This window comes from Amblyomma maculatum, chromosome 2, assembly GCF_055883805.1.
Source record: "Amblyomma maculatum isolate TAMU_Amacu chromosome 2, ASM5588380v1, whole genome shotgun sequence".
Taxonomy (NCBI): domain Eukaryota; kingdom Metazoa; phylum Arthropoda; class Arachnida; order Ixodida; family Ixodidae; genus Amblyomma; species Amblyomma maculatum.
Genome location: NC_139345.1, coordinates 165,026,253 through 165,051,020, shown reverse-complemented (window position 1 = coordinate 165,051,020; position 24,768 = coordinate 165,026,253). Strand labels below are relative to the sequence as shown.

Below are 24,768 nucleotides of genomic sequence, written 5' to 3'. Positions count from 1 at the left end.
CCCTTTAATCTTGCTGAGGTGAGGTCTCCGGCAAAGCTGCGATAGGTAGATTGTGCTAAGCAGAACTGTTTCTGAGGAGTGTTGTGGCGCAAGTTGTATATTGTGAATACAACTCTTTTTGGGGTGTTTGTTTTAGACATGTCTGTGTATATTCTTCAATTTGCTGATAGATTATTCTGTATGGTTTCGTAATTAGGATTAGTAGTATTCTTTGCATTTATTTTAGTTTACTTTAAAGCGAAAATATTATATGCCCCACGCCCCGAGTATCACCCAGGCGGCGGTGGCGGCGTCCACAGTTCGATATTAACTCGCATAGAACAGCCCACTTGGGCAGCACGTTCCAGATGTGAAACTAACACGCCGGGAATTCTGATCCCGAGTCAGTCACGCTGTACTATAGTGCAGCGTCCATTGCACGAATCTCACGGAGATACCGCTGGCAGAGTATTGGCAGGTGGTGCCAAGGCGGGACATCGTTTGGCAGAGCTGTTGCGACTTCACGAGCTGTTGAGACCTCACGGAAGAATATACAGACACTGCCACCAACTTGTGAGCATGTGTGTGTGTGTGTGTGCGCGTGCGTGCGCGTGCGTGCGCGTGCGTGCGTGCGTGCGTGCGTGCGTGCGTGCGTGCGGGTGTATGTGTGTGTGTGTGTGTGTGTGTGTGTGTGTGTGTGTGTGCGTGCGTGCGTGCGTGTGTGTGTGTGTGCGTGCGTGCGTGTGTGTGTGTGTGTGTGTGTGTGTGTGTGTGTGTGTGTGTGTGTGTGTGTGTGTGTGTGTGTGTGTGTGTGTGTGTGTGTGTGTGTGTGTGTGTGTGTGTGTGTGTGTGTGTGTGTGTGTGTGTGTGTGTGTGTGTGTGTGTGTGTGTGTGTGTGTGTGTGTGTGTGTGTGTGTGTGTGTGTGTGTGTGTGTGTGTGTGTGTGTGTGTGTGTGTGTGTGTGTGTGTGTGTGTGTGTGTGTGTGTGTGTGTGTGTGTGTGTGTGTGTGTGTGTGTGTGTGTGTGTGTGTGTGTGTGTGTGTGTGTGTGTGTGTGTGTGTGTGTGTGTACACGCCGCAGGTTATATGCGTCAGTTGGCAAGGGCTAAAAATATATTCTTAACGCACACGTAGACTGCTGCTTTGACTACCTTTATTTCTTCACGTTGCTGTTTCTCTACTAACGCATTGCACACGTCCTTCGTCTTCTGCGACCACTTCAACTCTGGAGAGCCCTGCACTCCCTGTAGGCTGCCCTGACAGCTTCCGCCTGTTCCGCCTAAAATAAAGAAAAAAATCATGACATCAAAAAAATAAACACATTAATTGGCCATCTGATGCTTCAAAATAAAACTCTTAAAGGGGAAGCTTTCCACTTAGCAGTGCAGTTGCTATCAAGTGCACCGGTGGCGCATTCTGAAGTAATTTGATAGTTTTCGCCTTCACTATTAGTCATGAACGATGTTCTCAGATTCCCAGAAACTAAGTGTGCGACATCTTACATTTTCGCGCCACCTCCGCGAGCAATCAGAGTACACTGAAGAAAATAAGCCAGCTTAATCGAAGGTGCAGTAAACACTTCAGTTTTCGGAGTTCTGTCTAGGCAACTTGCCTAGGAACATTCCCTCCTGACGAACGAAGGTAGCAGTGTTTTATATTTTTCGGTTAAGCTATGCGTAATATGTAAAAATAAAATATATCTTTCAAACCCCTAGCGACTGTCAAAAGTGTGAAAGGTGCAGAGTCGACTGCTCCTAAATGAAGGCTCATTATGACACTCATACTAAGAAAAAATAAAGTCAACAAAATCAAGAAAGCGCAGGGCAAAATCAAATGACTCTTTTGGTGAAGCGGAAATAAGTAAAATGAATATTTTTAGTTTTCAGATAAACGATTGTAAAGGAGAGGACGCTACCAAACACCAGCAGGGGATCCAATTTCATGGTGTACACATGTCGCGTACTGTGGCTGGGGCTGGGCAAAGTGCAACTTTCATCGTAAATTATATTGCGCCCATCATATCCATGGCCCTATTCACCGGCGCCAGTGGAAGAATATTAAGGCTACCTACTGCGCTCTCCTGCGGCTAAAGATTTATTTATGAAGAAATGCGTCCATTCCATTTTTACAACTTCTCTTTATGGATGTCAATCATAATTTATATTGCAGTTATGCGTCACGGGCACGTCAGTTGGTGGTTATCTGCCTCTCAGTGCTACAGCAGCTCCATTGCAAAAAAACTGTGCCAGTTCTAGGCAGAGTGTGTCATAGTGTTTAACGCACAAACAAGTAGTCACCTTAATAGATGTTCGCAGTATGCAAGGGACTGAATGCTAACATTTGATGATGAGAAATCACACACGTTTTACGCGAAAGAAATAGTCAGACCTTAGTATTTGAGTACGCGCACAATGTTTTTGTTTTTAGCCTATTTGGAATTTGTCTTGCAACTGAAACCGACTTGCGGCCTTTCGACACAGAATGAACGTATTGCTATATTTTTGTTCGTATTTACACCTAGAGAAAGGGCGACTTCGCAAATAGCGATAGAGCTGTTCTTAACGCATCCGAGTGAAACTAAAAACCACTTCTGTTCTGACCAGCTAGGCTGTAACAAAAAAAAAATTTAAGTAGTGAAATTGTACTCACGGACAGAACTGCATCCACCGCCGCGCCCTGTGAAAGAAAAGGAAATGTTTATTCTCCTTGTGCTCATTGAGTGAATTCGTTGCCTACTGTTTATACATAGTTTCAACGTCAAGGTTCAAAAAAATATGCATGATAGAAGCTGACATTTATCGGTTATTGATAGACGGGCCATCGCCATAATGAATTTTTTATGCGCGATGATAAAACAGTTTCGAACACCCCCGCACGCTTTTCTTATGAAAGTTATTCACCTGGATGCTCATTATTTCCGAGGCTGTTCATATCTTTGGCTGTGAAACGCCTCACTCATTATAAGGCTCACAGAAATTCAGCGACATTTTAAAAAGGCTTGTGTACAATTCGGTCTCACTTGGACCCATTTACTTCACATCAAAAAGGTATGACCCCTTTTTAAAATTAGAATCCTGCTTGTCTGGCTAAGCAGCCGTAATCAATTTCATGCGGTAGTCAAAACTCCATGCCATCTGCCGGCAAGCGCCTAATAGAGACCGCAGTCTTCTAAGTCACGGTAATCGTTTTCTAACCTTTAGGAAAAGGAAGTATATTTCCCGTCAAAAATTCAACAACAAAATTACTCAGGTGCCTCCCAGGAGTGTCAAGGGAGTGCACTCACAAAATCAACGTTGGCGTCGCACTGCTTCTTCAGAACCTGGGCCACGTCGCCGCCGAGTTTGCTGATCACATCCCTGGCTCTTCCCGCGAGCTGCCACAAAAACAATCAACAAGATCATTGATGGTTTCATTTTCATTGACACTGCGTAAAACTTATGTCTTTCACATAGTTCTGGAACATTAACGCTTGGAAAGGCAATAATGTTTTTATTAGCAGGCCTATTCTCTGCTTTCCGCGCTGTAAAACGTCGTTCAAGTTTAGCGCTGTCATGCGGTCATTTATTAGGTCTGACAGCTCTGGAAGGTCTATCTAGTTTGCGGTGACAGAGGCTTTTATGTCTGGCACTTCATTAAGAGGTCTTGCGCCCCCTGAGGGAGCATACCAATACACTCTGTACCCTCCACCCCTGCCGCTCGCTCCTTGATTATTAAGATTATTAACCATCTTAACAATACAGTCATCGTTCATGATACTGCGAGGCTCTGAATCATTGCTCTTTTCCATGCACCGGTAGAGGGTTATTGAGTTTTTCTTTACTTCGGTTGCCTATGCAACTCTGAGCTGATTCGAAGCCTTGCCTTCTTACATCACACCCATGACCGGCTCCATATCCTGCACTGTGCCGCAGTGCGTGTCATTACGATTCGTATTTTACTTCTACTCTCGTCATTAGAAACCTCCTACGTCCTGCTGTCTCGTTCGCGGAGGAAGCTGTTCGCAATCAAGCACTATTTAGCTCTCGACTCTACTGGTTACGAAAACAATATAGTCTAAATCTTTGGAAGCGGTTTTAGAATACAAATAAACAAATTAATATTCTGATAGTGTGGTTCCGGTTATTTGAACTCAGGCCAATAAACCGCCAAGTACCTTGGAGTCAACTTTTTCTCCCATACACTTCGCCACTGCCATGATCTGGTCGTTGCTCAGACCTGAAAAGCGGAAAAACATTAGAGGTTTCATATCTGAAATGGTTACATTACATTATATACCGATTGGTTTGCGTTCAGAGAATGTTACCTACAAGCTATGTTTTATAATTTCTCCGAAGCAAAGCTGCTGATCTGCATGTAATGCACAAAGCAAGTGACATATGTTCTAAAGGCCGGGCGAAATAGGTGGAGTGCCCATGAAAACTGAGAAAAGGCTGAGGAGCGATGTTCAAAATTCTCCTTTGACATGCCTGAGAAAGCATTGTGTGTCAAAGTCTGCCTGTGCAACTAGCAGGAGTGATGTTTAATAATGATTTCTTTTCTGTGTTGTGTCTGTGAACAGTTCAATTGGTGTGCCATGCCCTCGCGTTGCCCTAGCTTCACACCATCAGAAATAATGTGTTTACAGCTCCGCAGCTGCGCAAATAGTATTCATGTCTTTTGCAGGTTCTGTAACGCTGCATGTGTGTCCTTGAAATATGAGAGGAAAGGAGGAGGAATGTGTAAGTTTTTTCGTACAATTTAAAAGCATTATTTTCAGCTTTGTTTTATACCAAGGTAAAGATGTTTTTCTCTTTCTTTCAAATTTGGAGGCCCTTCTGTTTCGTTATAACACTCTAAATGCAGAAGAAACGATTTTTTTTTTTTTTTCACGCAGTGCTTTCTACTATTTAAGTGACTACTTGGCGAAAATGAGATAAACCACGACGAAATTTACAAATCGTCCCTTTATTTGTTGTTCACAAATTTCGGAAGAAAAAATTGCTTCTGATTCCCTACCGCTCTGGCATCACGCTTACCTAAAATTCTAGGGGGCATTTTGAACCACTGAAGTGCGTTGAGGCGAAAGCGTTTGTTTGAAATGCCGCTGATTGCTGCTTTACTGCACCTGCTTCTCTAGGCTGAGCGGTGCGGCGTTCAAGGAAACGCGAAATGAAAGACGTGGTACAGACGCCCGGATCGGACGCCCGGCGTGGTCGGCTTCGCAGTGTAAATCACCTGGTGATGTCATCGGTCATGACCAGGCGTGACGTCATGACCAAATGTTACGTCATTATGATGTCATCATCATCATCAGCTTGACTATACCCACTGCAGGGCGAAGGCCTCTCCCATATTTCTCCAATTAACTCGGTTCTGTGCTAGCTGTATCCATTTGACCCCTGCGAACTTCTTGACCTCATCCGCCCACCTAACTTTCTGCCGCCCCCTGCTACGCTTTCCTTCCCTTGGAATCCAGTTTGTTACCCTCAGCGACCATCGATTATCCTCTCTTCGCACTACATGTCCTGCCCATGCCCATTTCTTCTTCTTGATTTCCATTAGGATGTCAGTAACTTGAGTTATTTCTCTGACCCACTCTGCACGCTTCCTATCTCTTATTGTTACCCCTGCCATTTTTCGTATGACGTCAGCTCTGGTTATTATACGTGACCGGATGTGACGTCATAATAATGTCACATTCGAGCATGGTTGATGACGTCACCAGTTGATGGTGTCATCGCGGTATCCCTCGCGGAATTTGCGAAGTAGTAGGACACTTTTCGCGGACGCACGCATGGACGGACAGGCCGGCGAGTCATGAGTCATTAAAGGTTTTCGCCACATACCAAAATGCCACATGAGTAGCATCAGGAGTAAGCATTAAGAAGCTCTAATATTTCAAAATGCCCCACTTTTCCCCACCCAGTGGAGTAAGCTGATAATGTGCAAGGGAAGAGATGCGACCGCCTTCCAAAATCGACATATGAATTCACATGAAACTTGCTTCAAAGAGATCTAGAGAATCATCGGGAGCTTCTACGCGGTTCTCTTATCGGACTCTCACCGTATACTGGCTGTAGGATGTTTCAGAGTTTCTGCTTTGATTGCAACCTTTTTCCCGCTTAGTGTCACAGTTTCTACTCTTTTACTTATCCGTTGGGTGGAAATGCGATTTAGATCTATTCCTAGCGCGTGCATGCGAAGCTTTAAATGTGACTGGTGCGCAGAGTAAATGGAGCTCTTTTTCCAATATGCGTTGTGTTCTTCATGCAAGCCAAGCTCAATGAGGCGCTCAGTTTTGTATGACTTCTCATGCACTTCCTGCTTTTATCTCTCTCAATTTCTTTTGTATTCCGTAGTGGGAGCCTTTAGGAACACCAACTATCCTAACAGCTGACGTAGATTCAACGATTTTTTAGGCCCGTAAGGACTTTCCTACTGGGCAGAAAATCAAAGGTAGAGCTTCACAAGTGACTATAAAACAATGGCATTTATATTTCTTCCTGCAGATGAAAAAAGCGCCACGCCTTTTCTGTAGCTTATATCTGCAATAATTCTCTCTTGATTACCCGAGACAAGAACGTCCTTGAACTTATAAAAGATGGGACGAACAATTGGCTGTGAAGCTGAGCAAATAATCAAAGAGGACTAGTATTTTGAGCTGCACAGCTTTAGAAAATATGGCGTGCCAAATGCCGTGCATTATCAACCGCTTTCTTGATCACAAAGGTTCACATCGAAATGTTTTCCTATGCCTAGTATCCCGTCTGCTCAACCTCAGGCGCAATTGCACTGAAGATTAGCCGAATGATACCCTAGCTGCAAATCCAAGTTTAAAATTTTAGTTTGGTTTTTGGGGTTTAACGTCCCAAAGCGACTCAGGCTATGAGAGACACTGTAGTGAAGGGCTCCGGAAATTTCGACCACCTGGGGTTCTTTACCGTGCACCACCACCGCACCGCATACCGATGTCTTGCTTTTCCCACCCATAAAAGAGCGGCCATTGGGCACAGAAGCCGAGCGTCCTAACCGCTGCGCCACCGCGGCGTGGCCCGAGTCGAAAGGACTCGTCAGTAAAACATTAAAGGGTGTTATGTAAAGCACACGTAGCGCTTTGCCTTGTGTGGTATTTTACCCTTCTCTTCTGAATCGAAAAGCGAAATCCGATTTCTAGCCGTTTTATGCGTACGCTGTTAGTATGGGGAACAAGCGGCGTCCTTTCTTCGTTTCAGCTGTATTTAGCATTCTTTGTGTGTGTGTGTGTGTGTGTGTGTGTGTGTGTGTGTGTGTGTGTGTGTGTGTGTGTGTGTGTGTGTGTGTGTGTGTGTGTGTGTGTGTGTGTGTGTGTGTGTGTGTGTGTGTGTGTGTGTGTGTGTGTGTGTGTGTGTGTGTGTGTGTGTGTGTGTGTGTGTGTGTGTGTGTGTGTGTGTGTGTGTGTGTGTGTGTGTGTGTGTGTGTGTGTGTGTGTGTGTGTGTGTGTGTGTGTGTGTGTGTGTGTGTGTGTGTGTGTGTGTGTGTGTGTGTGTGTGTGTGTGTGTGTGTGTGTGTGTGTGTGTGTGTGTGTGTGTGTGTGTGTGTGTGTGTGTGTGTGTGTGTGTGTGTGTGTGTGTGTGTGTGTGTGTGTGTGTGTGTGTGTGTGTGTGTGTGTGTGTGTGTGTGTGTGTGTGTGTGTGCGTGCGTGCGTGCGTGCGTGCGTGCGTGCGTGCGTGCGCCGCTGAATAGAAATATTTTTAAACCAGAGTTGATTCCATGTTCCCATATATCACGATCCCTAAGGCGTTAATTTCATTATTCGTGGTGTCAGTACTTTAGTTTCTAGCGTTTGAAGCTCTCCTTAAAAATTTTCGGTATGACTGTAAAAGAATTGCCCATTTACTGTTTCTATTTGGAAACGCAACTACTTGTTGTTCTTTAGGCCTAAGAGCACTGTTTGTGAGGAAAAATTATGTTGAGAAAAATAATAAATTGTATCTGAATAGCTGCGTATTTACTAGCTTTACTTCACACTGAAGCTGTGGACATGCAGTACTAACCAGAAGAAGATATGAGTCAAAAAGAGGCTTAATTCCAAGCTCGTCGGATTCAACCGATTGTTTAGTGTTACAAGACGAAGATATAAGCAATTTAGTGGGTGCTGCTCACGAAGCGAACTCTTAGAAAGCCAACGAGATGGACGCAAAGGCTGCATGATTGGCCTGATTCATCAATGCATCCGAAAACCGTGGTTCATATGTTTGGTGCATTGAAGCATGAATGGGGTTGAGAAATGTTTTGGTAAGCATGAAACTCTCAGCTAAAGTAGAACTTCAGTGCATATTTGTCGGAAAATTAAGGAAACCGCTCAGATTCGCTTACCGCAAAGCTCATGGGCACCCTTGACGAGGACAGCTCCCACCATGACGAGCGCACAGACAATCAGCACCTTCATTTTGGACGGGCTTAACTGCACGAGCAAGCAACGGGAGAGAAAGACAGGGACTCTGGGAACGAGCTGGAATGAAGAACCCTGCGCTGATACCCGTTATATATGCGCACATTATCTTTTGTCACGTCCTTGGCCAGAACGAGAAATGTCCAGGCAACCCTCTGGCTTCAATGTTGCAATATTTTGCAATATTTGCCGCCCGCGCTTCCTCAGCTTCCACGTCTCACTGGAAGCACAAATATAATACAAAAAAACTTGTACGAATAAAATAAGCGAGACGGAGAGGCTTATTGTGGCCAGAAAAGCCGGGCCATCGTGCAACAGGAAACTCTTTGGCGACAATGGTACGCATCGTGCCTTTTGATCATCAGCTGGCTTCTTTCTTCCTTCGTAGTTTTGTCTCTATTTTTCTGACGATCTTATCACGCCCTTTTGCCACCATGTCACACGCGCCAAGAGGGGCATCCAGGGCGTAACTATTACGTATTTCGCGCTGCCCCCCCCCCCACCCCCCCTACGCTGCTCGCCCCTTCCTTTCACCTTCTTTTACGGACGGCTTATTTCTCTCCCGTTCATGCTTCGCGATTTTCCACGGCAGTACCGACCGCCCCTCCCGCCTTCTCTTCGGCACTCCCTCCTCTGAGGTGTTGTTATGCAGTAGCGTCGGTTTTTCCGAAGACATTGCCGAGGCTACTGGCAAATATATGTTACAGAGAGTAAGAAGGAGAGCGATGCAATGAAAACGAACACATCGCACCACGTCCGCGCGAAGCTTTCATTTGACAGCTCAGCGAACTTGATTAGGAGCACGTGAGCTACATAATTATATTCAACGAATACGTGCCCAGAAAGGAAAAATAAAACAAAATAAGTGAGGAATGAAAACGTCAATACACTACCAGGCACTGGGTGAACAGCACATGCAGGCATATTTTGCTTATTAGGTATTGCTTTCGAAGAATATTCCAGATTTAACTGTTGTCATCACTGAGCTCCCAAATAAGAAATTGCCGTCAGCTTGGTCGCAGGGTTAAATTCTATGAATAGGCATGTTTCTGAGGGCGTTTTTTTTTTTTATTTGTTACCAGTCAGTACTAAAGGAGATTGGTGAAGAAAGAGAGGCTTTCTACAGAGGTGTCCGTACAATTATTTTCAGTTTCTTTTGGGGGGATGTGCATTTATACATGTGGAGGAATTGCATCACTATTGTTGCCAGGATATCACAGTATCTCGATAGCGGAATAGCGTAGAAGTACAGGAGAGTGCGCTTCTTGTACAAGCGTACAGCGGCTTTAATCTCGCTGCCACGCGGTTCTAAATTGGATAAACAACTGCGTGTCGATTGAAATACATAACCGTATCTCAGGTGCGGCCTGAGCTCGGTGACGAGAACCTAGAACACACTCCTTCACCACAACAAGATTAGAGCACCCTGGTGTAGCATGGCGGCCACAACCTCTTATATAATTCCGCCAATTGCCTCTCGGCTCTCATTCTCTAGTGGCTGCGGGCCAGCTGACCAATCCAGTGATCAAAGCATGGACACAGAGGAGGGGGCCAAGAATCTCTGGCTCCACAGGTGCATCTTTTGTAAGCCGAACCTCGCAACGTTCAAAGCCAGAAACTCGTCCAGCGTAACTAGCCTAGCATTGATGTTTGAGGGATTAGCAAGCATTTGATGGGCTGAGATACGACTCGGTAAAATGTACTTAAGAGAGGGCACGCACTACGGTAAGTAACGCTTCTTAGCGCTCAGACGAGAACTATAGGCATGGGATTTGTTATCATTAAAGGTGTAGCTAGCAACGTCGCATTCATAGCACTAACGAAAGGGTGGCAGATGTCGTACTTATACTTAGCATCAAAGACGTACAAGCTGAAGAAAGTAGTGGTCGACGCGCCTGCATACTGCAACGATAGCCATACAGTCGAGAGTTTTTGTGAGCATGTGCAATCGGTAACGAGTTAAATTACAGAACATTTTACTCTTAAGCTATGTCAGGGCCAAGCTAGAAAAGAAGAAAGCTGCTGACCATGTAGTCCACGACTATGTCATAGGAGTACGGGAGGGGGTATTAGTAGAGTTCACAGAAGGAAATAATTTATGAAGCACTAACACCTTCCACGGCAAATGAGCGAGCAGAAGGTGTAAATGCGGGAGCCCCATGGGAGAGATGCAAATAATATGCAAAGACTTTGGGGAAAAATTCTAATATTGCACGAGAGCAGCGTTGAATAGGTCTTAGTCTTCTTTCTTCTAGCTTTGTGTAGCTGGCTCTAATGGAACTCACATTTACCACCAATTAAATATCTTCTTTAACTGACTGGCTGCAACACTTGCAGCTGCCATTGAATTAGGTGGTAGTAGCTGGAACAGAACCGTGGTAGTTGTACGGAAAGAAGATGCATCCGCCCTGCAGTGGGTGCAGTCAGGCTAACTGTTATAATGAGAAAAACATTTTGATATAGAGTGCAAGGCAAGATCTCTTAATATGCCTCGGCTTCCAGACTGAACACATTGTTCCAGACATTTGATTTCGGGAGACAGCCTCGTCCGACAGAAACAGAAGCATGAATGCGCCGTTTTGAATTAGGCATTTGGCAGTGATTATGAAGGAATTTTCAGGCCCACCAAGAGAATACCAAAGGAAGAGGACAATGCAGGAACTTGATCTCTTTTTTTAACTATTGAAGAGAATTATTCTTTCGGGGCACAGATCTCTTTTGAAAAGCAACCTTATTTGCAAAGGATCACCAACTGCATTGAACCTTACTTTGCTCCTATATTTTTCCGATATCTTTTTACCAGTCATGGATCCCTGTTTGCATGGACGTTTTGATCATTTTAATAATACCAAATTCTGTATGGCGTTCCGTTACAGGGATGGTTTTTAACAGCGATGCCGTTTACGCCGGAGGTTGCACCGTCTATCGTGCGCTACTGATTGCGTTCGCAGTAATGACGTCCCCGTGACCGGAACTGAGGTCATCGCGACGTCCCGTCCGGTCATGTTTAATAACCGGAACTGACGTCCCATCCAATCATGACCGAGTGCTTCACCAGGCGATTCACGCATATTTAAAGCTGACCTCGCCGGGCGTTCGATCCAGGCGTCCGTACTGCGCCTTTCATTCGGCGCTTCCTCGGACGCCGCCCCACACAGCATACAGAGCAGATGCAGTAAAGCAGGAATCCGTGGCATTTCAAATTGGTTTGCAGGAAAGAAAAGGCGCGCTGTCACACTTCTGTGCCAACGACAAAAGATAGAAATGAAGTATAATCACGGATAACTTAGTCGAACTAAACTGATTGATTGATTGATTGATTGATTGATTGATTGATTGATTGATTGATTGATTGATTGATTGATTAATTGATTGATTGATTGATTGATTGATTGATTGATTGATTGATTGATTGATTGATTGGGAAAGGTGCGGTAACTGTCTCACTTGTTTTATGTGGACACCTCAACCGCGCCGTAAGGGAAGAAAGGAAGGTGGGAGCGAAAGTGGAAAGAGAGAAATAGGAGCCGTAGTGGAGGGCTACGGAGTAATTTCAACCACCTGGGAACCTTTAACGTGCGCTGACATCGCACAGAACACGGACGCCTCTTCGTTTCGCCTCCATCAAAACGTAGCCGCCGAGGTCGGGTTCGAACCCGGGAACCAAACACAAGCATCGCTGCGTCATCAGCGTTACACGAGAGTGTAATATGCCCTAATATTTTTTTATTTGTTCTGAACATGCAATGAACCCTTTCGACTCACACTACAGTAAATGCTTTAGATCATTTTAGAAAATTTGAACAAGGATAAATTTTAGTGCCGAACTGTCGGATAATGACATGCTTCAATTCCTAAATTTATGTTTAGGGCTTTTCGACGCCTTCGCCGGGCTTATTTCCCTCGTGCGCTAACGCCGCTCCTGCCGTATAATTCTGACCACTTAGATATTATGAAAAGAGGCAAACGCAACACTCTGCTTGGAGTCCTCGCTCAGGAAGCCGCGCGTATAGATGGCATGTAAGTTACCTCTCGTAATCAACTAGGCAGGCTCCCTCAAGCTGGCGTTATTGCGGAACGTCTTTTGAAGAATACGAAAGCTGGACCTAGTGGAGGGCGGGGTTGGGGGGGGGGGGGGGGGGGGGGGACCTGCAGCAGCAGCCTACATTTACCAATTCACACATGACCTCAAAAAAGTGGCAAACTGTTTGAATTTAGTGGTGGTATTTTGTGGCCCCCGTAGGCTGACTCAGCTAATCCATCGCATAACTTGAGAGAAGAGAAAAAGCTTTATTTTCGTCAGCTAAACGGGACTTCTCCAAATCATTGTGTTTCTTCTTATTTGAGTAAGTCACTTCGCTCTCGGTGACCTCTAAGCTCAAGCCACGATCTGCTGTCGTACCGCTGTGTCCGAGATGGACACCGCAGCCTCAAAACCCAGAATGTTGTTTAGCTCGAACTCTGTACTAGGCTTACAATCCGGGGCAGTCGATCAGTACGTGTGTAAAATTTGCTTTTGGAACAGTGCAAATTTTCGCGCCGAGCCTAAATATGCTAGTTAACCTTTGTAATGACTGGCTCAAGAGCTGACTTATGTGAAGGAGGAAGAGTGGGGGGGAGGTATATTTTGCCTGCCCCCGAGGTAATGCTTCGTAATTTCATGAAAAGTAACTATGCGATCTATCGCTGAGCCCAGATCGAGCGCACCTGCCACCCGGCTAAAGAAACTTCGAATTTCATTCCGGGCAGCCTCGTAACCAAGGTGCAAAGGGTGCGCTGGGATACAAATAATTTCAATATAGTAAGTTTCTGCGAACTTTAAAGAGCAGGTCAGAGAATTTTGCCACTGGCATAAAGTTTATATGAGAGGTCTTGTAATAACTTGCGGAAACCAAAGGCTTGTTTAGAAAAGAGGCATAGCCAGTATTCCGTAAACCGCGCCACTAACTATGAAATCCCCTGGAACGAAAAATTCTATACCGGCCAGACGTGGCGCTGCACGGTCGACCTACTTATGAAACAAGAAATTATATAAGTAATAATGAGAGTGGCCAACCTGTTGAACACAGCACGGCTTGTGCCAATTAAATACTACTTTTCAGCTATTTGAGCCTCCTCGTTAGAGGCACTCAACAATAGAACTCAACTCTGGAAGCATTTCACATCGAATGTGCGGGTTCGAACTTTGTTAGCGATACAGATTTTTTTTTTTCTCCCTGAGGCCGTTGCTCTTTATAAGACTGTCTGTCCCGCCGGGGTGGCGCAGTGGTTCTGACACTCGGCTACTGTTCCTAAGGACGCGGGATCGAATCACGGCCTTGGCGGCAGCTTTTCTAAGGAGGCGACAAGCAAGGCGCCCGTGTTCTGTGCGATGTCAGTGCACGTGAAAGAACCCCAGGTGGTCGACATTTCCGAAGTCCACCACTACGGCGTCTCTCATAGCCTGAGTTGCTTTGGGACGTTAAACCCCACAAACCCAACTAAACAATAAGACTGTTTATTGCCTGTGTTTTCTTGTTTCCTGGGTTTCGGGAGGCTGTGTAGGTGCACTGCTTTCATGTTATCAAGCAAAAGTCAATAAGCGGCGTGTTGCCCTTTTTTTTACGTATCATCTTGGTGGCGCTTAATACTCCTGTATTATCTCTGACAACACACTACGTCAGCAGCTAACTTTAATAAAATTCGGTCGGAAGTATGAAAGGCAATATCTCTGTGAGGTACATTAAACTTTTTAGCTCAAGTCGCAACTTTTTGCAAGATTTAAGTAGTCACCCTCGCAATATGTGCAAAAGCCAGTACACACGCCAATTCTGCTGTCCATGCCTATATTGATAATGTTCAAGCACTGTTTCAGCGAATAAGGCTTAAATTTAGGTGAAAAACTTATACGGAGCTTGCAACTTCTGTGGGAGCTTTGTATTTTTTTTTTCGCACTGGAATATACCAGTTTGTAGCCAGCCAACAAGTATTCCCTTCTTGAAGCAGGTATTTCGTTCGTAAGTGTCTATTTGGCTTTCCCAGGATTATTTTGGTTAATAATATCAGAATCATTTAGCCTCGGGAAATCTCACTTCAAAAGAAGTGTGCCAGTGAAACCTTTGTGTATACGATTGCGTATGTTCCTGAATAACATTGCATTTGATGCATATAGATACTAGTGCCGAGATTAGGTTCAAGCATTGAGTGCGTGTTAGGAGTAAACCAAAACTACCACAAAATGTACCATAAAATTGGCATTTTATGTTAATCAAAACCGGTACAGAAGCACCAGTAAACAAGCCGTTCTGCCCATAGCCTAAGCTACTATAGGACTGTAAGGTATGCATTCTTATGCGCAGAAGCAATTAAAAAGATAATACACTGTAATGATAACAAAATAAAATTAAAAAAAACAACGCCATTCCGTAATCGTTGAGCCCGCCCCGTATCATTGTCGGTTGAGAAGAAAATTCTTCAACCGGTAATAATATGCCCTGCAGACACGCAACAACGGAATTATTACCGAAGATACCTATAATGATTTTGACCTATAATAGTGCAGAATATTGCACCGCTACGTGATGAAAAACAAAGACATCCTATCTTTCTCAGGCAATTAACTTCAACGAAGAAGTTTATGTGCAATGTCATCAACTTTGCAAGCCATACAAAGTAATTCAAGCAGCGATGGACAAAAAATGCCATCAAGATCAAATGATTAATTGTCAACTACCTAAACTCTTGAAAGTATTTGCTGCTGCAGGCGATAATATTGTAGAAGTCGCTAACTCGTTTATTACAGCTGATTCCAAACAGGATTTGTTCATTCCCCCGTGACATCAAGTATTGTTCAGTTAACAGTAGACATACGCAACATGTTTACTGCCACTTTATATATGCCACATCTTTCTTAAGTCTGTTACTTTTATCCTATCTGTGTTTTCTATTGCTTGTCATGGCTCCATGTCTCAGACACCCTGTACCCTGCTTGCTGTAAAGGGGATGGGAACTTGCCCAAGTGCTCTCAACCTTTTTTATCACCTAAACTATTGCATCGTATTGACGGAAATAAAGTGTATATTGTGTCGAATTTCCTGGACGAAAACATGATGCAGAGGTCATTCAGTTCGCTTAGCTTATTTTACACCCCTATTTTTGCTTTCACCTTAGCGCGGCAAAAATGGCCGATCGATAGCGAAGCAAAAATTATAGCGATATTTCGGCATAAATTGCTTTATTTTGCGCACCAACAAGATTACGATCTGGAAACTCTACCTTTAAAATAACAGCTAAAGGTAATTATTATCCGCTCACTAGTCGTCGTACTTCTTTCATGGTCATCTCTTAGCTGTCAATTTCAAGCTGGAGCTTCATTTTTCTATTCCAGTCAACAACAACAACAACAGCAAAAAGATTTTCACTTAGCAAGATGCAAGAGAGAGAGAAAACATTTTTCAAGGTGATGAAAGAAAATTTGCAGGAGCAAACATGTAGGCTTCCTTAGTACAGAGTTCCAATGACAGGCGCTAATTTGCTGAGTAACTGAATGATCTAGGCTTCCTTGTCCACTTTGTCGCAGGTCATGAGACCCGTCTTTTATTTCCTACTATTCAGTCGCTTCTGAACAGTTTCACTTTCGTGCAAGCCGCCTTTCTATCAGCACAGCAGTAAGTGTTGAATGATCCTTTGTCTTCGCCTGCCTGTTTTTTTTTTTTTCTCAATGTTATTTTAAAGCTCAACAAAACGGGTTTTTAATCCGACACCTTATTCTACGGGCTTGCACAAACATTTTTCTTTTTCGAACATGAACCGCGCGCTCAAAGGTGCTTGCAAAGGTAACAAGGTTTCATAGAAAGGGAACCAGCGAATGCAGACGCATGACACGAGCAAAGAAGGCACACACCACAACGCTGGACTTACAACTGATTTACTCCGATGAAGAATTGCTCATTTTAAAATTACTTCCTGCCTGCGCACACACCCTACAGACAATACACTTCGCGCACAACATGATGAAATGACATTTATGAGGACAAAAACTTGCACTCCTTTTCGGTGAAAATCACGGACGGCTCACTGACGCATTTCTGCTTACTCTTTCTGATCAGGAATGCTTCCAATAGCTCACGTTTAGATTTCCCCCGACCGATAATGCTGGCAGTGTGAAAACTAGGACAGCGTTTACAGTCCTTGACATGTAAGGCTAAATTACTGCCTGTGCCAGTGCCCAAAGCTGTGCGATGTTCCCTCAGGCGCTCATTCAAGCATGCTCCGGTTTGGCCTATGTAGATTTTCCCGCATGACAATGGGATCGAAATCCCATTGTCATGTGTCCAGGTCTAAGAAGGCACTTTTGCCTATGATGCGGCCCATTCTAAGTTAGTGCAGTGCAGCATTGCAAACATGTGTTTTTTGAATGCCATAAAGAAGAGTTGCACCACATGTGATGCAGCAAAGTCTGGCAGAGCAGGTTGAACGGCTACAATGTTCTGGGTTTCCTCCCTCGGTTTTGCTGGCGGTGGGGGAATGCTTGGGGGAAAAACTGAAGTTATCTTCAAAGGCTGCCGGGCCAGTAGAAGTGGAAACAAGAAAGTTGAAAGTCATTCCTTACTTCCACATGACTTCACATGGTCTGAAAAAAGTGGCTCAGAAGTTCGGTGTTACTATGGTATTTTCTGCCTCCTGCAAACTGTCCGGTTTGTGCGCCCAAATCTCTGCAGACCTACGCAGAACTGGTGTTTGCAAGACGAAACACCAGACTATGTTCACCACATGAGCAGTGGGTGTGGTGTATTCAATTCCTTTGTCGTGCGCGAAAATCTACGTAGGCCAAACCAGAGCATACTTGAATGAGCGCCTGAGGGAACCTCGCACAATTATGGGCACTGGCACAGGCAGCAATTTACCCTTACATATATGTCAAGGACTGCAAATTTTCTCCTATTTTTCACACTGCCAGCATTATCGGTCGGGGGAAATCTAAACGTGAGCTATTTGAAGCTTTCCTGATCAAAAATAATAAGCAGAAATGCGTCAGTGAGCCGTCCGTAATTATCACCGAAAAGGAGTGCAAGTTTTTGTCTTCATAAATGTCATTTCATCATGTTGTGCGCGAAGTGTATTGTCTGTAGGGTGTGTGCGCAGGCAGGAAGTTATTTCAAAATGAGCAGTTCTTCATCAGAGTAAATAAGTTGCAAGTCCAGCGTTGTGGTGCGTGCCTTCTTTGCTACTTTCTTGCGTCTGTATTCGCTGGTTCCCTTTCTATGCAATATGAACCAACTAGCCCAGCAGTTTGCACTCCGTAACAAGGCTTGTGCCGATCGAGCACACCTGAGGAGTTGGCTGACTCTCTGCTGACGGACTGACTCTTGCGGTGTTTCGCAAAGGTTCAGCTCACCTGAAACTATTTTCTGCGTTACGAAAATACGCGATAACCCCCGAAACACCTGTGTAACAACCGTGGTAAGCGGTCGCTCACCAAGCGAGAATCTATGGGCATGACCTTCACGCTGCCGTGGTTTGCCGGAAGCCGCAAGGTGAAGATAATAGGCCTCCATTTACATCTGCGTAACCAGCGGTAAGGGCACGTCTCGGCCGCGTAGAGCTCGTAGCGGAGTAAAGCCGTGCGAAAGAGCGGGAGTGGGAGCGGACAGCGAAGGACAGTCGTCGGCGCTGGTTGTGCTACTTGCCGTCCTTAGTTAATCGACTAAAGTTATCAATACAAAGATTTTCTTTTTCACGCGGAGTGAAGGTCACGCTTTTGCTGAGTAACTTTTGCCACGTGTGTTACCACCTCGCTTGACACAAAAAAAAAACGTCGTTAAATAAAGGTGGTTTTCTGGATGAAGCAACGTTAAAGTTTAGCGTTTTTCTGTGTGTCTTTCCTTGTGGTTCGTCGTAGCGGGCGCTTCCTTTGTAATGAACGCTTAAACTATTAGCCCAATGGCCATTCTAGCTGGAAGTTCTTTTTGACTACGGGACACCATGTGAGGTGACTGAATAAATATTTGTTTTTCCTTTAAATACGCTATGTAGAAGGCATGATCAGCAGTGTGTGCGGGCTAGTTTGTGGCACGATTCCCTAACTTTTCTGCAAACGCAGGCTGAGCGCTCTGTTAAATATCTGTTGTGTTCTTTTTTTTTTCTACAACAGTGTTTTTTTATATAAAAAGTGAATCATTGCAGATCGACCATTTAACCTAAACTTAGTGTTCACCTCTTTAATTACTAAACTCATTTCCAAATAACAGTTTTAGAAGTCTATTTACCTTGTAATAAATTGAGTGTATGTTTGGAGGTGATTTCTGAACAAGCCACATGTAGGATGAAATTTTGCAACCCCTAACTTATCCTACTAGGTAGATAAATTTTAGTGCGCGAGCTTAACTACTCCAGGGGTAGAGACTTGGAACTCAGTGCTTTCTATGCTGCTTTGACCTTTAAGCCCGGTAGATGTCAAATCGCACTTGCAGCTGGCTAAGGCAAGTATGCTGTATGTATATAATGGTGTGATGAACGCTGTCTTCTCGCGGTCTCTTTCGTCGACCTCAATTTGCCAATACCCACTCTTCAAGTCCATGGACGAGAGATATGTACCTCTGCAGAGATGATCTAGAATGTCATAGATGCGAGAGAGCAGGTAGACATCCTTTTTTGGTTATGTTGTTCACTGTATAGTAGTGTTCAGTCCAAGTATATGCCATAGTTGCTAGATAATGAAAGGGTAATTAATTAACAATTAGTATAATTACGTATACGAATATATAATTAGACAATCCCGAGATATATCTTTGGATATAGCTACTGATGAGAGCAAGTTTAATATTATAGCTAATAATCAGTTATACATAATTAAGCAATTATTTATGCAATCTAAACTATTTAGTGTAGTATATCATTGAATATCTACTGGCGAGAGCAAGCGTAATCTTACACTTTAGTTAATTAATTTTAGGCACTTGACTGGCATGCAAGTATGGCGCATAATGCAGTATATCATCAGATGGCTATTGACGAGCACATTGCAGTTTTTGGTTAGTCATTTCCAAACCATGCTAAATAGAGCTTTTGCTCAATAAGCTAAATTTTACTGTATTGAACCCCCCCCCCCCCCTTAATTACTTTAATAATCACCTATATGTTGCAGATGCAGATAATTGTCTTGCCATAGTATAAAAAATACTGTTAAAGGATTGTCCACTTGGCCGACAAAATAGTTGTACGTCTAGATGTTTTGTATGTCTGTATGCCTCATTTTACTTTTTGCGTATATTACGCAGGCTGCTTCATTTGCATGCTTTTAAATTATTACTAATATTTCGTGCCGCAAGACAAAGCATTGAACGTGGAGCTGTTTCCAGTGTCATTCATGTACCGTTTATATATTTACCCGAGTGCCAACGTAATGAGTGCAATTAGTGCTGTGTATCAAGTATAGATGTATGTTCGACATACGGGTCAGGAGGATTGCTTGTAAGCCGGGGATATTCGTTTTGTAGGTATGTGATTGTTTTGTACGTGTGGTTGGCTCGCCATGTGGATTAACGTCTCTAAACATACATGTGCTAGCGCTGCAGACCTTGTTTAAAAACTGGCACCCATTGAGTTGACTGGACGCATTTACGCATGTTGGAGAATTCCGAAAACCGCAGAACCTGGCAGTACGGTATTATCAAAGTGCAAGTTCGCATTTGTCATCGTATGGCTCGCCATAACTCTCTGCGTTGAGGACAATGCAGAGTGATATGGAACGAAAAATGGTAGGTGTGACGTTAAGAGATAGCAAGTGTGCAGAGAGAGTCAAGAAATAATTTAATGACATTCTAGAAATACCAAAAAGAAGAAATGTTCATAGGCAGGGCATGTAGTGCTTAGAAAGGACAACCAATGGTCGCTTATGGTAACAAACTGGAAGTTCCAAGGGAAGGAAAGAGGGGGCGGCAGAAAGTTAGGTGGAAGGATGAGATTAAGAAGCTCGCAGGGGTCAAGGGAAGGCATCTAGCACAGGACCGGGTTCATTGGAGGAATATGGGAAAGGCATTCGCCCTGCAGTGGGTGTAGTCTGGGTGATGATGACGGTGATGATGATGAAGGTACCTAGTACTGATCTATACCTTGCTGTAAACAAAAAGTAACTAAGGATAACCAGGGAAACAAGGTGAGGGTCCTATAGCTTTGTGCATCAATTTTGTTTTATTTCTCGCTGGGAGCACGATGCGAGGCCGGCGGGAAGACGCTTACAGGTATTGAGAGCTTTTAGAGAGATAATAAATAGATGGCTGCAGAAGTTAAACCGCAAGAAAAGGCAGAAAAGTGAATTGCTTGCCCATCTTGTATCTGCCGAGGAGCGCTCCTGCCTGTGCTAGCAGTTAAGCCACTAAGGAATCGGTCAGCTGGTAGTTTCCCACGCGGGATTATAGCTTGCTTCAGCCGTTAGAGCAAAGCTTTTAAGCACCTGTTAGGTGGTATATTGATCCGCGTAATAGTGGTGGTGGTAAAAACATTTAATATGTAATCATATATATGAGATGTGTTGGGGGTCGTAACTTGAAGGGTCACGCCCTTACTACCACTAGTCGCCTTTGGTGCCGCTGCCGGTGTAACCGAGCGAAAGATAGTCATGAGTCACGAGAGAGACACGGGCCAAAGAGAATTTCTCAGAAGAGAGCCGCGACCTTTGCTCCGCTCACTCGTGGCTCTTCTTTCTCTTCATCTGGGTATAGTGCCGAGAATATATCGGCCAGTATATTCTAGGCACTATACTTTGGGAAATTCTATTTGGCTGGTGAAGAAAATACAGAGTGCTTTGTAACTACAATAAATAACAGTGAGAAGAATTCAAACAAGCACGTACTAAAGTCCAAAAAGACTTGAAGCAATCTATGCACACGACTATGAGCCACAATATGCGCACTGTGACATTGTGCGGACCTACACCACATGGTATGGGCCTATAGACTCTCGGAACGGGGCGGCCGACCACCAAGTTTTATTTCATTGAAGAATGTTTTCATCATCTGCATCATCATCCTCATTCACATGCGTGCATACAATCATCCCTCGAATTATTTGCCTCAATATATAGCAAAAGCCTTAAAAGAGCCGAGCTCAAATTTCTCATTAGGGAGTGCAGTAAACGTCATATAAGTTTTATCCTCAACATTCGGTTTGCATTTACGCAAGTATTTCCATTCTTTCGTTGGCGAAGCGTCACAGGCGAACTGATCTGCGACGGACCTTCACGTAGCCCCGGTCTCAGTAAGTAGCCTAAGCGGTAGGCAGCGTAAATCGTTTATTTGCCGCTCATGGTCGGCTGTTAGGTCTTCGCGTACTTTTGCGAAGTACGAATTTTCCAAGCAAAATTGTCCGATCGACAATGCGCACCCAAAGAGCAGCATCGGCGGTCACGGTAAGGTCGGTACTCTGCCCAACACCTGCTATCGTGCGGCGCAGAAATCCAAGCATCCACGCAAATTATCAGGTCCTTTTGTTTTGTTTTGTTTTTTTTTCAACGCGCCGAATGTACACCAGGTTTGTAAGGCGTCCGGTAGTGGAGGACTACAGATTATTTTTTTACTACCTGGAAATCTTTGACGTGAGCCGAAATTTCGACACTCGGGAGTAATTGGTATCACACCTCCATCAGAAAAACGGCCACCGCGGCCGGGATCGAGCCGCATCACTTGACTAAGCCGCACCACGCCTTTGGATGCTTTAAGTACTTTTAACAATCTGCAAGTTTCATCAAGATGTACTCGCAATCAAGTTTGCGAGCAGAAAGCGGAGGAAGATTAGGGGGCGTAAAAGAAACCGGTTTGCTACCCTGCACTGGGGGAAAAGGGTGAGTGGATATAAAAGTTGTGAGAGGGATGTGATGTGATGTCTGTGACATCACAGACATGTCACATCACATCACTTCACAGTCATATCACGTAACAAGTTAGCGAGGGTTTGAGTGCGATATATGGCGTCGTGCATGCAATGCGGACGCGGTCATCATCATCCCAAGCCGAACTATATATACTCACTGCAGGGCAAAGGCATCTCATATATTGCTCCAATTAATGCGGTCCTGGACTAGCTGTATCCCCTTGACCCCTGCGAGCTTCCTGACCTCATCCACCTGCCTACTTTCAGCCGCCTCCTGCTACGCTTTCCTTCCCTTGGAATCCAAATTCTTATCCTTAGAGACCATCGGTTAACCATCCTAAACAGCAACATTCACCAGACAAAGTACATGGAAAAAACAGGGGACGACACGAGCGCAGTGCTCGTGTTGTCCCCTGTTTCTTTCACGTACTTTGTTTGGTGAATGTCGCTGTTTTACGATGAACCCTTTCCAACTCGGCCAGCTTTCTGTTCTAGTTAATCGGTTATCCCCTCTTCGTGCTACATGCCCTGCCCATGCCCATTTCTTCCTTTTGATTTCAATTAGAATGTCATTAACCCAAGTTATTTCTCTCGTCGACTCTGCACCCTTGCTGTCTCTAACCTTAACACCTGCCATTTTCCTTTCCATAGATACCTGCGTTGTCCCCAGCTTATAAGTACAACTCTTTTCGTTAGCCTCCACGTTTTGGACTTATAGGTGAGTGCCGGTAAGACGCACTTGCTGTATACTTTCCTCTTAGCGTTACCAATAAGCTGCTAGTCATATTCTGCGAATACTTGCGAAATGAGCTCCATCCCATTCTTATTCTCATGGTTATTTCCCTTTCATAATCCGGATCTGCGGTTGATATATTCGTTTGCCACTTCCAGTGCTTCGCTATTTATTGTAAATTACTGCCGTCCCTTTCCAAGGCTGTTGAAAATTGACACTTAATCGTAACCTTAATGATATGATTTTCCAGGCGGAAAGAAAACAGGATACCCGGGTCCACAAGTTAAGAACAGTCTGAGCCTGGCCTTTCAAAACTTGAAGAAATCTTTGCCCAGCTCACTGACTGGTCTTTAACGTCGGCGGGCTGACGCACGACACCGCTGTGAATTTCTTCGCTGCCGACGCCTGTCCGACAACGTTTTCAATGCATAATAGTTACAGGTGTGGACATCAGTAAACGGAGCACGCTTCTCCGTTCAAATTATTATCACGCCTTCTGCAAGGGAGATGAGAAAACAATATTTGTCCAAGTAAAAGGGCACTGGCGTGTGGCGTCTACTACCGGTTCGCACGTACCACGGCTGCCAGTTTCAATTATGCAACACGGGAGAATGTTTATAACGAAATAGTATGCTCCGTTTTCTTTTGTCCCTACTGGTACGAGCGAAGTCACTGGGAGACGTGGGCAATACAGCAAGGTCCACTGATCATTCGAAATGGATCACCAAACCGAGAAAGACGCTAATGCGTTCTAGAGCAGGCAATCTCGTTACCGCAATCCCCCAACGTGGAGGCATTTGCTCGTTTCGGTTTTTCTCCGGTAGGTGGTAGCTCTTTTGTATAAGGTATTGCGTCCATGTTGCCTGAACCCGCCCTATTCATCATGCAATTAATTGCACAGCAAAAGAAAGAAAGAAAAACACGCACACATTTCTAGGGAATTGACAACGTATGCTTACGCATTCCTGCTGTGGCTTACCTATCGCTCGAGCAGTTTTGGCGATACTTTTGGGACGGAGACACAGGGTTTATTTTTAATCAAGTTGCTTTATTGTTGCCTTGATGTTGTTGTTCTGCAGCATGGATGATTTGTAATGTTCCGTTAATAAGCTCTCTTTTAATTAAGTATAAAAATTTACGCGGAGTAATAAACTTTACTATGTATCAAGTTACCGTTAGTCATTAAGTAACAAATTAATTATTTGTGAGCTAATTGAGTGTTAAATAGATAAATACTATAAGTATCAGTATTCCGCAAGCTATCAAACTCTTTATTGCCACCTGCACAGTACGCTACTGAGCATGATTAATTATTTGGTAGTGATTTCCGTGCTTGGAAGCCATGATGTTTGGTTTGGATTATGGTTTTAAACGTCGCAGGACGACATTGGCTGTAGAGTAAGCAGTGGCGAAGGGATGTGGAATACTGAATACCGACCACGTTTTTTCTCAATGTCGATTCAGCTCATACTGGAAAAAAATTATAGCTTATACGCCTTGTTTGTGCCTTTGTGTTTCTTACGTCCCGTCTTTTTCGCGTAGTTTTACTCGTTCAATTAGTATGAACCAACTATCCATTCAGAGTGTAAAAATTGCCACACTGACCTGGCGGCTAAAAAAGCGGGTTTCTTCTGTCACCGGATGCGCGAAAGACAAGTTTCATGTTTAAACCCATTTCCTGAAAGCGCATTATCGTGTTCATTTTGTATCTTTTTCCACCTGCTTTCCTCGAAACGATGCGCCCTTTGTGTGCACTTCTATAGCACATGTTCTCACCCAAAATGACCGCACAAAGGAGT

General features: G+C 44.3%; 1 protein-coding gene and 1 long non-coding RNA gene across 2 annotated transcripts in view; one reads left to right on the top strand and one right to left on the bottom strand.

Annotated features, from left to right (window-relative positions):
* The window catches only part of LOC146200341 (uncharacterized), a 75,362-nt gene that overhangs the window by 41,730 nt on the left and 8,864 nt on the right, over window positions 1-24,768 (top strand). The gene's annotated exons all lie outside the window — the stretch shown is intronic.
* Window positions 1,119-8,434, bottom strand: LOC146200342 (uncharacterized). The gene is made up of 5 exons (XM_084592920.1): window positions 8,313-8,434; window positions 4,132-4,193; window positions 3,262-3,351; window positions 2,628-2,654; window positions 1,119-1,257 (listed from the first exon to the last, which is right to left on the bottom strand). The coding sequence occupies exons 1-5, from the start codon at window positions 8,383-8,385 to the stop codon at window positions 1,198-1,200; spliced, it is 312 nt and encodes a 103-aa protein (XP_084449046.1). The 5' UTR covers window positions 8,386-8,434; the 3' UTR covers window positions 1,119-1,197.

Coding starts and splice junctions, on each gene's coding strand:
- LOC146200342 (XM_084592920.1), bottom strand. CDS start 8,385: ATGAAGGTGCTGATTGTCTGTGCGCTCGTCATGGTGGGAGCTGTCCTC. Junction 3,352..4,131: donor GAGAAAAAGTTGACTCCAAG/GTACTTGGCGGT, acceptor TTTTTGTGGCAG/CTCGCGGGAAGAGCCAGGGA. Junction 1,258..2,627: donor CGGTGGATGCAGTTCTGTCC/GTGAGTACAATT, acceptor TCTTTATTTTAG/GCGGAACAGGCGGAAGCTGT.